Genomic DNA, 16,191 nt, shown 5'->3' on the forward strand with positions numbered 1-16,191 from the left:
TTTCTGAACATTTAATATATTCTTCAACAAATTCCCTTCATTGATAAGAAGGATTACATGAAATGGCTATATGTAATATACTTAATTTATGCAGTAAAGTTTTCTCAACAGTTACATTAATTTTAGATAATACTTCATACAATGGTTAAAGGAACACACTTTAGTGCGCCTCTTGAGATATCAGATTTGAAGGAGTATGAGTTACATTTTGTCATTAAAATATACTGGATTGATATATTATCAATATGGATTATTGTCAATATGTGGTGTTTTGGTTAAGAATATTCTTTTGATGATATACTCATAAAAATTTATACCGGAAGCGTTTATCACAAAGTCTTGATCTTTTCCATTTTTTGTCTCGCTCACTTGGAAGCAATTTTCTTTTACTAAATATTATTCATTCTTTTTTTTATATATTAATATTAGTTTTTCAGTATTAAAGTATTGAAATAAATAAATATTATAAAATTTTGAGATTTTTTCTCTTTTTAGTTTCAAAGTTTCTAGATAGAAGATTGGCTTTGGTCCATAGAAACCATAAATATAATCCAAACTTATTACGATGATTGTGTTGATATAAGAACTCATCTGTAAAATCGATATTTGGGTATATGTATCATATATACATACCAATGTTAAAGTCTCTTGTGTAACATATTATTGATGATGAGAATTCATGTAAGAGGCGAATGAGTGATTAATGAGTAATGTGCAAGAGCTTTAGGTATGGGATTTTGTGGGTTGGTGTTGCTGTCGCGGAAGTGCTGGTCGTCTCAGTGGGTGCCACATAGCTACAGGTTTCCGCACAGAAGAAATCATTTGGTTCCAATGCCTCAAGCCCTTACCCGAGGCTGCACTGCCCAAAATAACATGACCCAAGGATACCACACAACTCGTATCATTCTCCAGTTGATGAGCTACTGTAAGACGAACCTGAATTGATGATAACATATAGGGAGGCACACTAAAGATCATGGACTCATTGTAGATAGGACTCTTTTCCTTCCGCTTTGTCGTCGTTTTCTTTTTCGACACTTTCTTGTCATCCTTCAACAAGTACACCTTAACGAACACATTCTCCAACTCTTGCATCTTCTGATCTATCCGGAGGTTGCGGGCCTGTGAAAGTTTTAAATAAATTTTCTTTTAGAACTAATGGAAGCACTCTTCCATGAAAAGGAATGTCGAAGTTCAAGAGGTAAAGTTTGCACTTGGTTGTTAAAGAGACCGCTATTCCTAACTAAAAAGCTATCTTAATTTATAGAGTGAGCAATTTGATTTTCTTTTCAAAGATGAAAGGGTGTCCAAGTGAAAGAACATTGAGCGGAACCTTTTGAGCTAGATTAAGAAAGTGATGAAAAGAATAATTAGAGGTCATTGGCATATTGCATGATTAAATGTGCAGTGACGACAATAATTGAGGTAGCAAGTAATTTTCAGTTAAATATTTTATTCACGAAAAGACTGATTATTTTACGACTACACGGAACTTTGGAAAATGTATTATTTAAATTATATGTAATAAGAAATCCAATTTAATATGTACTGCTTCAAATTATTCTGTATCCAATTATTTTCTCTCTGTATAGATCAAACTCTTTATTTAATTAATCTAAAATATAGAATAGGGCACTCAATAGGACACTCAAATGAGAGCACCCGTTCTATAATGCAAGTGTCCCGGGTTCGAGTTAAAGGGGTTCGAATTGCATCCAGTGAGCTTCACTGCACTTGATTCCACGGGATATGGGACTAACAACCCTATCCCTGTATAAGGAAAAATAATAATGGATGTCCCGAACTCCCCTTGTGAGCAGGCCTAGTTCCTCTATGGAACGTTGTGCCACCATTATAAATATATAAAATATAAAATAAACTTTTACAAATTTAATTGAAATTCTTGAAGAAACAATTTAACATTGAGAATTTTTGTTGAAAGACAGTTAATGTAAGTTTTCTAGAAGTAAATTGAACTATTGTCGGAATGAAATGAAAGCAAATCATCCAGACTAATTGTACTTAATGTACTCTGTTATAAAACAGATCTGTAAATACGTATAGATAGACAAGCAAGTGAAAATGGTTCAAAAAGTCATTCGCAACCCTTTTCAACGTGGATAGGGTAAATTAAGGATGCTTAATTTGAAGTTGCAAGCTGAGAAATCGCAAGCACGACGGATGGTGCAAATTGGTAAGGAGGGTGGGTTTGTTTGGAAAGAGCATTTCAGTAAATTCTAAAGTTACACATCTCGAGCAGAAGAGTTTTACCTTCACCACCACCACAGTAAGACGTTCAGCAGTTGGTAGATAACTCAAACAAATCATGAGTTCACCCCAATTGAAACTCTTGTTGTGTCTTGAGTCTGAGAGGGCTAGCCAGGTAGTGATGGGTCTGGCACTGAGGTCTGATAGCTGCATCTCGGCCTCCCCAATCAACGTATGTGCCAATCCACTATGATATAGATGGAACCAGAGGGAGCGACGGTTGCGTTTCTTACTCATGAAAAAGCTGAAAGTTTCATTGTAGCTTGGACAGGCAGAATCCTTGAAGAGCTATGAACGAGATACAAAATCCACTAATTAGTGATTATACTCCGATAAGCATAATAGACATAATTCTTTACAGGTTTATTTGCAGGTAAAATTATATATAATCAACTACAACAATTCAAAATCAAATCAACTACGACATTCTAAAAATTCAGATTAACCTACTATAACTTGAAATTGCGCAAAATAATCGTACTCGTAAGTATATGATGCTTTTTTTTTCTAAAAATTAATCCTTTAAGGACGAATGGGACTCCGGTGTTCCAAAAATAAAAACTAATTTTTTGAACTGCTTAGAGCACAAGAAAACTTCCCATAGTCAAAAAAAATGTTTTTATTTTTGGGACCTCTTGAAAAACTTTATCAGTCGAAATAAATTGTGGGAAAATATTTATGAGGTAAATGATAAGTTAGATCAAACAGTAAGGGTAATAGTTTTTAAAGTCGAATATCTGGTCGATTTTGATATTAAATCATTCGCACTTATCGCAATAAAATAATACATCATACGTAAATTGATTGTTTTTCTTGATAATTTATTTCTGCGCAATTAATTTACGAATTGAAGGGGATCCGTGGTGCAATTGGTAAGAGTGTTCGGCTCTTGGGCGGTGTGACCCCCGGCTCGACTGACACAGTTGTGAATTCGAGTCCCGCCCGGTACAAATGACTGAAACGTCTCAATGGACGTATTTCTCATACAGAATGTAATCTTAATAAAAAGTTGTAAACTGAAAACTGTACAAAATGGCAAAAAATCCCGGTAGATCAAAATAAATAAAAAAATTTACAAATTGCTGCCTGAAAAATACTTTTATTAATTTTAGTTCTTCAATTATACGTAAGAAAAAAGCTCAACAGGGCAGATATTTTGTTGCAGTTTCACGCAATCTATTCATGTCTCTGTATATCAATACAATATGGAGCTATATATAATAATAGTAACAATAACAATTTAGATATCCAAAAATCGGGTCCCACATGTAGAATTTTTAAAATTTATTAAGTGAAATTTAAAAAAAAAATAGTTTAAATGTTGCTCTTCAATTAAATATTTTTTTTATTATCTTGAGAAGAATTCAAAAATATGATTTTTTTTAGCCTTTGTAACCCAAGTAAAGAGTAAATCCTTCTTAACATAAATAGTAGGGTAGGAGTAGTGAACTCTGCAAGCTGTTGCTTGCTTGCCTTTAGTTCAAATGGTGGTTAACGAAGTTGATACTAATATTACAATTCTTTTTATTATAATAAAAATAGAGACAGTCTCTTAGAATATTTGATGAATTTGAAACAAACAAAAGTGTATGAAAGCAATAACAATTTGTAGACTTTAAAAAATAACATTTCGTATTACTTTTCATCAACCCAAAAATCGAAATAAAAAAATGGACCGGTAACCATATTAAAGTTTTTTTTTAAGATACCAGGAAAATAAAGGGTTGGCAAATATTATTACAAATAATTTTTGGACTTTTTTTTAGAAAAAAAAGAGCTTAACAAAAACTTCAAAAACACCTTTTTTCGATTCATCAGTAATATTTCACTATAGGGGAGACTGGGGTAAAAAGTCACAAATCGAAAATTTTAAAATTCAATATCTTCCAAGATTTAATAAGATAGCGGCTCAATTTTTTTCCATAGATAGCCTCCATAGGTCTTCTTCAATGTCGTAAGCTTTTTAGAATTTGGACAAGGAAATTAGAAAATAAAAAATATCGACATTTTTAGCCCTATTTTGGAAATATTTTCCGTGGAGAAGATATCAATTATTAGCTACTTATATTAAATTTGATGCACTGGTGAATATTTCCCAAATTATCTGGATATTCTTTGAATACGAATCCGCTATCTAGTTTAGAATTTTACAAAGATTCTTTTCTCCAGAAATCCTTTTATTAAAAATGACCACTTGGGGTAAAAATTAACAAACAGCTTGTATGAAAAAATAAAATATCCGTTTTGTGATTTTTTGCCCCAGTCTCCCCTATAATGATTCTCTTAGGATCAGGATAAAAACAACGGTAAATAATTACACTACAAAACCCTCTCTGAAAGCTTTGGAAAAGCTAATGGAAAGCATTGATTTTACGGGATGGGGTAATACCTGAAAATTCTTCAAGAATCATCACAAGTGAAGTGAACGCTAAAAATTCTTCCACTCTACGTGATCTAAAATAACTCTATGAATCATCTCTCCATTTACCTTTGTTTGAGAAGCTCCAGTTTCATCAGGTACAAGATAAATTCGAACGAAGGTGTCCATATATTTGGCATCCGGTGGACCCACCAATTCTTTGGCTTCCAGAACCGTAACAATCAGTTCAACCCCCTCATCCGAGACAGTATTTCTGTGCCAGCGAACGGAAAAAAGAGATGCTAATTAATACCTCTCGATGGAAAATAATGCAAATGACATATCTAGGAATTTATGCTATTTTTCACTCTCTGTCAATATGTATTCTTTATACCTCATTGATTTACCTGAGCAGTGCAAGAAGTAAGGGGTGTATTTAAATTTTCTCCCTATCAGTATTCTGACAAATATAATGTCGCAGGACAAGTCCCAAGAAAACTTTATAACTAATTTCCTGTTAATCAACATTTATTAAACATCACTTCTCTTGTTTGAGAATATAGTTTTCAAATAAAAAAATATATAGGAATAATTTTTATATAAATTACACGAAAGCTTAGGGCATTGCACATCTTTCAGTCTCCAAGATATAATGATCCAAAAAAATGTATGCTATATTGTAATAAATACTTATATTAAGTTTATAGGGAAATGCGATAAAAAATACAATTTTTTTGTAACTGCAATAAAAGGAATAATTAAAAAAGAAAAATAAATAATAAAAGAAGTAATTATTTAGTTCCATCACAATTTAAATATTTTAAGTGCTTTGTCTACAATTTGGAGCAAGAAATATGTTCTGCAAATATTTCAAATAAATTATATAGGGGAATGTAGGCATGGTTCGCACAGAGTGAAGCTTCAAACGATGCGAATTTTTTCGTTGTTTGCAAAGAGCTAGGTCATCACATCTTACCCATACGATAGTTGATTATAAACTTCACAAGACGAGATGACAAATGGTAAACTAGTTCTTTGCAAGCAAAGAGAAAATTTGCATCGTTTGAAGGCTCACTCTGTGCAAACCTTGCCCACATTCCTCTACATTTTTACTCATTTCACAGCAAAAATTCCAACATTTTAAATGTTGAAAGTAACCAAATATTTACTCTAAGCTCTAAAAATCATACCAAAAGAAAATCCTATTTAACTATATTCAGAGAAGAAAAGGTTTATGTGCCAACAGGTCATGCGTAAAATTCAAAAGTCCTTTTCAAATTTTTGTTTACAACTTCTCTCTCTATGTTATGTAGAAATGGATTGAAAATAATAATCTGAAATAATGTTTGTAATATTATGATATTATTGATTTATTATTTTCACAGAGGGAAACCTGATGTATCCAGGGTGAACTAGGGGAGTGAGAAGGGTTCATCAAATAAACGACAACCAACGACGTAAAAGTGACTGAGAGGAGCTTCGTGGGTGGGTGAATGATGGTGAAAGGTAAAAATGTGGTAGAAGGATTTCAATGAGGCGTAATTGATTTTACTTTTGGCTGGAGTTCACTGGAATACATTACATCTCCTCCTCAAGCCACCCTCTTCAGACAGACAATGTCCAAGGAGGAGAAAAAAGAGCAGCTAGAGTAAAAATGGAAAATACCATGAGCTATGGAAATTCAATTTATTCACAAGCCCAATGGCTCGCATCTCAGATTGTTCTCGGGAACTCTTGTTTTCTGTTTTGTTTTTTTTTTTATTTTGAAGAGAAACACTGCAGGACAAAAACGCAATTTGTGCAATAGATTTGCATAATTCTCATTCAATGTAGCATACTGTATTATAGGGGTAGACAGGGCAGTCTCAGGCAGCTGAAAATTTTTCAAGCCTGCCAAACATTTTTGAATTATTTAAGCCAAATCCAGCTAAACTCTGTCTTGAATATTGACTATTGAAAAATTACAGAAAATATTCCATTTATTAATTTATTATCCCAAAATTTTATACTCTTATTCTTGAAAATATTGCACGTTTGAAGCCCTACCCTCCCCTACAGTTTGTTCATAGTTTAGAAACAATGTGTGAGAAGTTAAAGTATATCCATGAAATTTTCACAAAAGGCAAGAACATTGCTGTTGGAAAAGTTTTCAAAAACATGAACTTTTGAACTTATTCCATGAAAGTTTCATAGATTTTTCGAAAATTTATATACAATCTTTAAACACTTACTTGTCGTAGTGAAGTCCTATGCAGAGATAACCAGTAGCGGGAGGTGCAGAGGGTTCCTCGAGATCCGCAAGTACCACAGATGATTCTGAAGACACAGATTCACAGGATACAGCACGATACAGAGTCTCATTTGATAGCATTGTGCTGACTTCACTTTCAGCCAGGGAACTTTGTGAGCCCGAAAGACTTCTCTTGGTCTTATCCATTTTAGTGAGACCCCAAGCATTCTGCATGGCCCTTGTTGATCGCATCCCAATTACCTGGCCCGAATACTGCTGTAGATAATTCTCCGAAGCAGTCTTGTGCAAAACTGTTGAAGTATCAGTCATAAAAGGATTTGTCGATTGGACCATACAGTCCGTATCAGATGGAGTGTGTTTCTTTCCCGAAGCTTCAGTCTCGGACAGAGATCGATTTCTTATGGGTGGATTTTTCTTCTTGGACGATTCCCGCACTTTATTCCAATTCAATTCATTTTGACGCCGAAGAAATTCCTCATAATCCAGACGATGTTTTCTATCATCCAGCGTGACAGATTCCAATTTCTTAATGCTTCCCTCAGCCTCCAATAGGGCATTCTTCACTGTCGTATTCTCTTCCTCCATCAGAAGTAACTCATTGATTTTTGTGGTGTCAAATGTAAAGATTTCGGACATATATGACTCCTTATCAGATTTATTTCCTCCTTCACTGATTTTCCTCTCCTCAAACGGATTGATTAATTCGGACTCCTCCTTCACCGTCTGATTGTCTGCTGTGTCATCCAGAGTACCGTTCAAAAATGGATTGGTACTCATAGATCTCTTGGCACAATTTGTTTTGTGCATATTACCAGGTACATTGAGAACAGGTGAAAATGAAGAGCCAGACACAGGAGTTGAGAGTTGACGTCGAGTCACTGGCCTAGGAATTGCCATGGAAGGTGATACCGTCGTCTTTGGTTCTAAACTGCAGTAGTAGTAAAAAGTGTAATTAGCGTAATTAGCATTTAGCACACCTCTCTCTTCAATAAAATAACTATTCTCACCTTTGCTGCTTCACAGGACGTGTCTCATTTTTAGGGGGTCGTTGCTGATGGGATGTTTGAATTTTGGGTGAAGTGATAGCTGATGGTGATGTTGGTGCTGGCCGTAGAGGCTGAGGTGGAATATCATTAATGGGAATATTCCACAGTGGCACAGTTTGTTGACCCTGTATTTCCTTGCATTCTCGATCCACTGAATCGAATCGCTTAAAGCTTCCACTTGATCCAACGAGAAATTCCGTGCTGGATTGTATCTGGTTAGGACAAATTACAAGGTGCTGAGTGTTTGGTAAACTTTCATTATGCAAAATAGATTAAAAAAAAACGAAATAACGATGTGGCTTACCAAATATCCGTTGGCGTTGTAGAGTCGATTTTTGGACAGACCAATTTTCTCTTCCCGATTGGAACGTATCCAAGCAGTAGCTCGTGGGCCAAAATAGTGGCAAACGAATAGCGCCATTAACAGGACAATGACCATAACGGCCAAACTCGTGACAATAGCTTGAAGAACATCCATCCTGAATTCTCGATGAGATGTCTACTGAGAACTATGTCACTTCGGGTTCAGATTACCCAGAAAAATTCCTATGAGAATTATTGCATTATTAGGGTTAAGGGAAATTATATTTAATATGTATCACACACACATATAATTCAATAAAACTTTGCGGGCATTAAAGCCGCCTCCATACATTTGAATTGAACCAAATTGAAAATGTTTGGACCGTTTGGACTGTATCGATTCTAACATCTCTAGGGGAATGTAGGCATGATTCGCACAGAGTGAACCTTAAAACGATGCAAATTTTCTCTTTGTTTGCAAAGAGCTGACTAACCATTTCTCATCTCGTTTCATGAGCTTGATAATTATCTAACTTATGGCTAAGAAATGACGTACTATCTCTTTGCAAATAAGAGAAAATTTGCATTGTTTGAAGGCTCACTTTGTGCGAACCATGCCAACATTCCCCTATATTGAAAACTCTAAACGCAAATTATAACAACTGTTCCATTTAATACTATTCTATCTCAGAAATCTTTTCAAAGAGCCATCAGAATATTCGAAATTCGCGTGTGATTAAATAAAAAAAGAATATTTCGTCTTAAATGAAATAATCCATCTGGCACAGAGGAGTCATCATAAGTTATCGCAAAAGCCAAATTAAATTAGGGTAAGTGTGCCAAATTTCGGCCAGCTTGCAATTCCGGCCACTTTTTTTGTTCCTCGAATTTCCATGAATTTTTAGTTTTTGCATACTATAGAGATTATACAATACAAAAATAACAAAAAAAATGTCGCCTCGACAAACGAGATGATGTGAAAAGAACATTGGAAGAATTCCGGAAGAGCAAGGAACTATGAGAATGAAGGTGGCCGAAATAGGCCATCAAAGTTATGTCTATATTTTTATTCATTTTAAAGTGTATTCAGAATGATTTCAGAGAAAATAAAGAAGATGAACCGTCTACAAGATTCCAAGAAACACTCCTTAAGAAGAAGTAATAAAAAAAAATTCAATTTGTATTAAATATATTACTATTCAAACTTGAGACCTTGGTGCTTGCGTGCAACTATGCCGAAATTTGGGACACTTACCCTATCTAAGTTTTGCTGATTATTTCAAAATTACCACCTTTACATTTTTATTACTTCTCAAGAGACGTTATTTTCAACAATTAGATCTACGTTCTTCATAGGAATTTTTTCCTTGTTGGGTTTTAAAATTACTTAGCGCAATTAACCAATATTAGTTATTTCATTAAATATCTTTTTTTAACGCTGCGGTGTCACAGATTAGCCTTTGTTTATTGATTCAGTAGACATTTCCAATAACTTAAACAAATTCTAAATATGTTTGTACAAATCTTTGCACAATGTTGATTTCTATAGCTTATACAACCTGTGCAAAAATTTTTTATCGTTTTGGTCTGGAGGTTGTTCAAAAATACTAAACGGCGATGGCCGTAAAGAAAGTGGAAATTATGCTGAAAGTACAATGCTTTAGAATATTTTCTATAGTTGTTCTTTAAATGTTTTATTTATTATATAATATCCATAACCCAATACAGGAACATGGTTCAGTATCTGATAAATTGAAAATTCCGAAAATTGTTGTCTTGCAAAATGTGCAAAATAAAGTGGACCAGAATGCCTTATTCTATAAAATTCTATAAAAAGCTAACTGTAAAATATCCAAGGCTTTAAAAATACTACAAAAATATGCACAATATAACACAGAACAACACAGAAATAGTACAGTCTGTAAATATGTCCATTCTTATTTTATGTATGAAGCCGGCCTAATACACAACCCAAGTGGCGTCGCGAGGGTGGGCAACTTCTTGACGACAACGTGGTGAGAAATTAGGACAGTTTGTTATGTGATTACGAGACATGCCGACGTCTCTGAGATTCTTTTACTTTCTACTATATTTTCTGCCCTAAAAAAGAAAATAATGTCAATTCATACTTAAAATATTTTCCGATAAAAGATTTAATATTTCTCAGTAATTATATTTTGCAAAACTTTGTTATGGAATCTCAATTATTTTTTTCACAGCATATTTCCAATTACACTCATAGGTATCTTGGGAATTAATGTGGAAGGAGATTTAGTTAGAAATAACATCTAATAAATCTAATAATTGCTCTCTGTTGCTTGCAATACGGAGGGCTGTGTCGTCATTTTCCGGTGACAAAGCAGAAATTGATTGTAAATTGCATGGGTGGATTTCTTGTTCAGTGAACCAACAGCAAAATTACCAGGAAAAAGAACATTCTATATGTATGAAATTTAGATCATATCACAAAAATGAGGGGTTATAATGAAAAAGCCCGGGGTTTGGCCTGCGGATACGACAGCATTAAAAAAAGAGCTTATTGCGAAGCACACTAAACTGTGAGTATAATGTTGAATTATGATGGACAACAGCTATATGTCATACTTATTTTCCCTAGATTTTCCTAGAATGTAAATGATTCTGGTTGAACGAAATAGCAATCAAAAATAAGGTTTTATATTACATTTATGTTTTTCAAAAAGCTATTCCAACCCAAATGTCATGTTCTCAAGTCTTCGAATATCCTATTCAAATAAGTTATCAAATTTTATGTAAATTTTATTAAATATGGTTTTAATTAGGAAAATTTTCTAATCAAGTGACAAATCTATAAGAAGTGAAAATTAGTAAAATTTAGTTAGTGTGTCCGAACTAACTGAGGTACGAGTTTGAATTAAAAAAAATTTATAGCCGTACTTTGTGAAAAGTGCTATTTAATTATAAAAAAAAATTAAGGATATGAGAGAAAGCCCTTTATTAAGTACTTGGCCACTTAATGAGTCAAAAGGTAGAGCACTCGCTCTATGATGCAAGTATCCCGGTTTCGAATCCCTTTCAGGACATCAGGAATTTTTCTGGCATTAAAGGTGTTCAAATTACATCCAGTGAAATTCATTGCACTTGATTCCACGGGGCATGGGACAACCCCATCCCTGTATAAGGAAAAATAATAATGAATGTCCTGAACTTCCCTTGTGGGAAGACCTAAGTTTCTCTATAAAATGTTTGCGCCACCATTATTATTATTATTATTATTATTATTATTATTATTAATTAAGTACTTAGTGTGCACTGTACAGGTGATTCAAGCAATTTTATTTTCACGATTCACTACAAAGTGCTGACATTTATACATTTTTATATATTTTTAGTAGTTCATTGTTCTAAAAATCCTTAAAATTAAGTAATTTAGTTACGAATTTATAAGGTACTTATTTAGAACCTAATGTATTAGCAGAAAAGTTGGAATAAGAATAAAGGTCTTGTTTTCTTTGAATATGTAATTTTTTCCAAAAACAGCTGTTGGGATATCGCGGTCCAGTCAACCACTTCTAAACGATCTCATATTCACAAGCTACATACTTGTTTGAACATTTCTTATTCGACAATCAGCTGCCAAAGTGGAGCCTTATTAATCGTAGTACCGTCGTTGCGGGCGACTTTGCACGTTTTTTCGCTGTTTTTCAACTTTGCTCTCTAAAAGTGGATAGTTAAAGTGAAGGGAGGGGGGTTTTTGAGTAAAATTATTTGTATTCAGTTGTTAATGAATGGATTTTTTGCCACTAGCATTAATTTTATAAAATTTTACTATGTTTAAAAAAATCAAGAAAAAAGGCTTGCACTGGGGATAAGGTGCGGGTGACTTTGCACTTTTTAATAAATACTAAAAAATCAACAATTTCTGATAATAAACGACAATAAAGATCTTCAGTTCTAATGGTAAGATGCACGAGATCTACAAAATGACATGATCGCCATCTTGATTTGACGTTTCTGTCCGCCATTTTGAATAACTGTCAAAATCTAAAACAGGTTCGATAGGGTTGAAATTTTAGTATGTTGTAGCTGATATCAAGACCTTTTCAGAACGTATCTATGTTCCGGTCTACGTCAAGTATTTACCTTGATACAGAGGCTCAAAGTTTAAAAATTTGAAATATTCATATTTTGGCGATCTTTATTTTCTAATCCTGAATTTTAAAACATAAACGAAATGCCTCAGTAACCATTAGAAATGGTTGAGGCTTTTATTTTATATATTTATTTACTCTTACTTAATTAAAAAAATGAAAAGTGCATTTATTTATTTTTTTATTTTTTCATATTTGCAAAAGTTTTTCAGATCTTCAAATAATATGCTGTTATAAAGAAAAACATTACTTTTCTTTTTGTTTGTTATTTAGATCTCATCACCTAACGATAATACTGCCTTTTTTGTGATGGTTTCGATAAAAGAAGCTCTCCGTAGTTCTGTATTAATGAAAATGTCAAAATTTTGAACTTGGAGCCCCAGTATCCAGACAATTGCTTGACCTAGGTCGGATTTTATATATGTTCTGAAAAGGTCTTGACATCAGCCAGAACATACTAAAATTTCAGCTCAATCGGATAAGTTTTTTGTTTTGACAGTTATTCAAAATGGCGGACAGAATCGTCAAATCAAGATGGCGACCACACCATTTTGTAGATCTCGGTCATTTTATCTTAAGTTATAAAAAAAATTGGATAATTTTTGGCCAAATACTTCTATAATAAAGCTTAAGAAAGTCCATTATATGCAATTTTTTAATGTAAATCATGCGTTCTTAGGAAGACTATAGTGAAAAAAAGGAATTTACTAAAAATAATGATCAAAATCGAAGTGAATTATTCTAGCCAGATAAATTTAGAATAGATTTGGGCAATTTACTTCTCTGAAATCGATTTTGAAATTGCATCTTCAGATAACTTTTTCGCGGAGTCGTTTTTTGACAAAATACCTATACTAGAATTTCATTGACTATTACTGAAACTACAAGAATGCTTTTGAGGATCATTGTACCTTACTTGGTACTTAACATATCCCTATATACTTTGACATGGTAGACCAGATCAGCGAAGATTATCAATAAGTGCTAGAATTGTTCAAAGTCTCACAAACAGCAGAGTGCAAAGTCACCCCCCGAGTGCAAAGTCACCCGCAACGACGGTACGTACGCAATATTTTCAGTAACATAACAAATTATCTCAATAAACGTACTAACACCTAATCCCCGGCGAGTGACCTTCAAAGTTGAAGCCAATTTCTTACTTTCACATACAAATGCGTATGGGAATTTTTCTGCACTCGTGATCGCTATGCTAAATATTTAAAAAGTGAGAAGTTTTCCGTATTATAAGATACCTTTCCGTATGGAGGGAAAAATGTACTAAATTTTTGTTTAAATAAATTTTTTCCTTGGAGCACTGTGAGCTGAGTCCGAGATCAATTTAGGAATTGGCTTCAAATATGTAGCTCCATATAAAAAGGCCAACTTGCCAGGCGTTTGACTAACACTCTTAGGCAATTTTTGTCTCGGTTTTTTTTTTTGCTTTATTCAGAAACCAATATTAAAAAGCTTTAAAATATATTTATCAATTTCTACATATAAGACGCTCAGAACAGAAAGAGTCTATCGTATATACATTTTTTGATTAATTCAGCCCTCGTGCTCTGGGTAAGTTATAATACTCGATACAGATATAGATGCAGGATGGGTTGAGATAGTAGAATTGTATTCGCTTATTCATGCGTTCTTTACTAAACAGTGACGTCGAATGATGAGAGATCGGTAAGGGAATTCTGTAATAGTATGACAATGTCATATAACAAATTTTTGTTGTTAAATTCGGGAGCAGAACAATATTAAAGTCCAGTGAGCATCAAATGGTCATTTGCAAATAACTCTATGAAGCTTTTAGTAACTGAAGTCGGATTTACGACGAGTTCTTCTGAATTTACCATAAAAATTTTTAATTTGTCGTATGAAATTGTCATACTGTTACAGAATTCCCCTACAGGAATAGAGATCTTAATATTGATCATATCGTCTATATTGTTAGGGCCTTGACAGACATAAGGATTAGCCGAGAGACGGCTTAGCGTAATTATATTAGAAATAATGGTAAAAGTGCATTTCCAACATTTTCCACTAAGTCGCCTCTCGGCTTAAGTCGTAAGTGTGTCTAGGGCATTACAGTCTCTATTACATTATGATAAATTTTAGTCAAAATTGGTAATTGTCACAAAATTTAAATTTTGTTCGTAAAGTTTAAAGGTATGTAACACGTTTCTTAATCGTTATGGCTTCTGAAGATTGTAAGAAATATTCATCAAAATGGATCATTTTGAAGTAAATCGTTTACACATGTGCACATAAAGTGCGCCAAAGTGATAGATTTTGATGAAATATTTTTATAATTGTGTCGGCTCCATAATGGATAAGCTTAGAATTTGATAACCTTAGACCAATTTCAGCTTAATAAACAGTTACGTATAAATTATAGTACGACTTCTATTGTATTAACAAATAAAAATGTATTAAAATATGTAAAATTCCAACTTGATTGTCAACCCTTTAAATTACTAATAACTTAAAAAACTGCGGGAATATAAGAGCCAAACTTATTGATACTACTGGGATCGTTCTGTATTGAGGGGTTACGTGGGTTAAAAAGACTGAAAAACAGCATAACTTTCCCTAATTGTTTTTCAACATAATAAATTTTAATTTTAATTCAAGATCTCAAACGTATAAAAATACAACATTTAAACTATATTTTCTGAAACTTTCATTTAAAAAGAAAAGAATAAATCGAAGTTGAATATGTAAAATTTTGATGATCATAATTTAGCTTTGGTGCATCGTGCCATATATAATTAAGTAAACAGCAGGAAGTATAAATTAAAACTGAGATTGCAGCCATTTCAATAACTGAAAGTTCTCATAAAACCGTAGTGAATAGATGATATCAATAATTCTACTTATGTTTTTATAGATTTGACTGATGAATTTGTAACACTTCAATAGAGTGGAATATATATACAATATAACCTAATCTAGATTTTTTTTCCAACGGAATTTTAATTATATTTCTTTTTCGAACTTGAATCATTAATTTGGCTTAAATTTTTATAAAATAAATTTACTATAGTTTCTGTTTTCCGCAGGTAAAAGATTTTTAAATCCGTTGTAGTCTATATTGTCAATACATTGAGCGTAAAAGTTATCATTATTGATTCAGATCTCGTCTGGAAAAATTCTCATTTATGTGTTTTTCTTTCTACTTCTGCCATTTTCCACCTATCTTGACATTATGTGCTTTTATCCTATATATATATGAACTTTGATGAACCATGAGAATAAAAGTGCGTAAAAGGCTGTAACAGTGTGTTGAACCCGACGTTGAACCCCAAAAAAATCTCATAAGGGTAAGAGTAAGTTGAGAAAAATATGCAAATTAGTCCATCTATAGTAGTTTCTTGTCTAATTTTGTCTATTTCTCCCCTTCCTACGGTATTTTGTGTTAAAAGCTCCTTCGGGAAAAGCTGGAATTCTGCACAATTTCCACTCAATGTCATTTCCTGTTGAACTCGTTTATCCTAGATTCACAGCAATAAATCACCTGAAATCAGGGTCATTCACACGACCAATGCACAATTCAATATTTATTAATTGGTTGATATGTTGATTTGGTGGGCAACAACTCAGGAAAATCAAATGGAACAATACAAGAAGTGGCGAAAAAAAATCTAATTGAATATTCACACGTGTTTCATTCACGCCCTCTCAAATGAAACTGCCAGGAATGAAAAATTTTCGCGACCGTCTGAAGCTTTTCCCTTGGCTCTACTGGAAAAGAATTTTTCCAATACAAACAAACCACCAGCCAAGAACATGTTTGATATCCCACGCATGCGGTTTTCCATTCAAGCTCCTGAGCTT

At 33.3% G+C, this 16,191-nt stretch overlaps 1 protein-coding gene across 2 annotated transcripts; it reads right to left on the minus strand.

The window, feature by feature from the left end:
- Nucleotides 1–16,100, minus strand: LOC129805304 (synaptotagmin-like protein 4). 2 transcript variants are annotated; one of them, XM_055853128.1, is made up of 7 exons: nt 15,872–16,100; nt 8,229–8,470; nt 7,886–8,136; nt 6,859–7,806; nt 4,757–4,901; nt 2,272–2,556; nt 1–1,122 (listed from the first exon to the last, which is right to left on the minus strand). In XM_055853128.1, exons 2-7 carry the CDS (start codon nt 8,400–8,402, stop codon nt 724–726), a joined length of 2,202 nt encoding a protein of 733 aa, XP_055709103.1. In that variant the 5' UTR covers nt 8,403–8,470; nt 15,872–16,100; the 3' UTR covers nt 1–723. The 2 variants fall into 2 exon arrangements, with proteins under 2 accessions (XP_055709103.1, XP_055709104.1); XM_055853129.1 differs by having other exon boundaries at nt 15,762–16,086.
- Between the last annotated feature and the right edge of the window lie 91 nt (nt 16,101–16,191).

This window comes from Phlebotomus papatasi, chromosome 3 (assembly GCF_024763615.1).
Source record: "Phlebotomus papatasi isolate M1 chromosome 3, Ppap_2.1, whole genome shotgun sequence".
Classification (NCBI taxonomy): Eukaryota; Metazoa; Arthropoda; class Insecta; order Diptera; family Psychodidae; genus Phlebotomus; species Phlebotomus papatasi.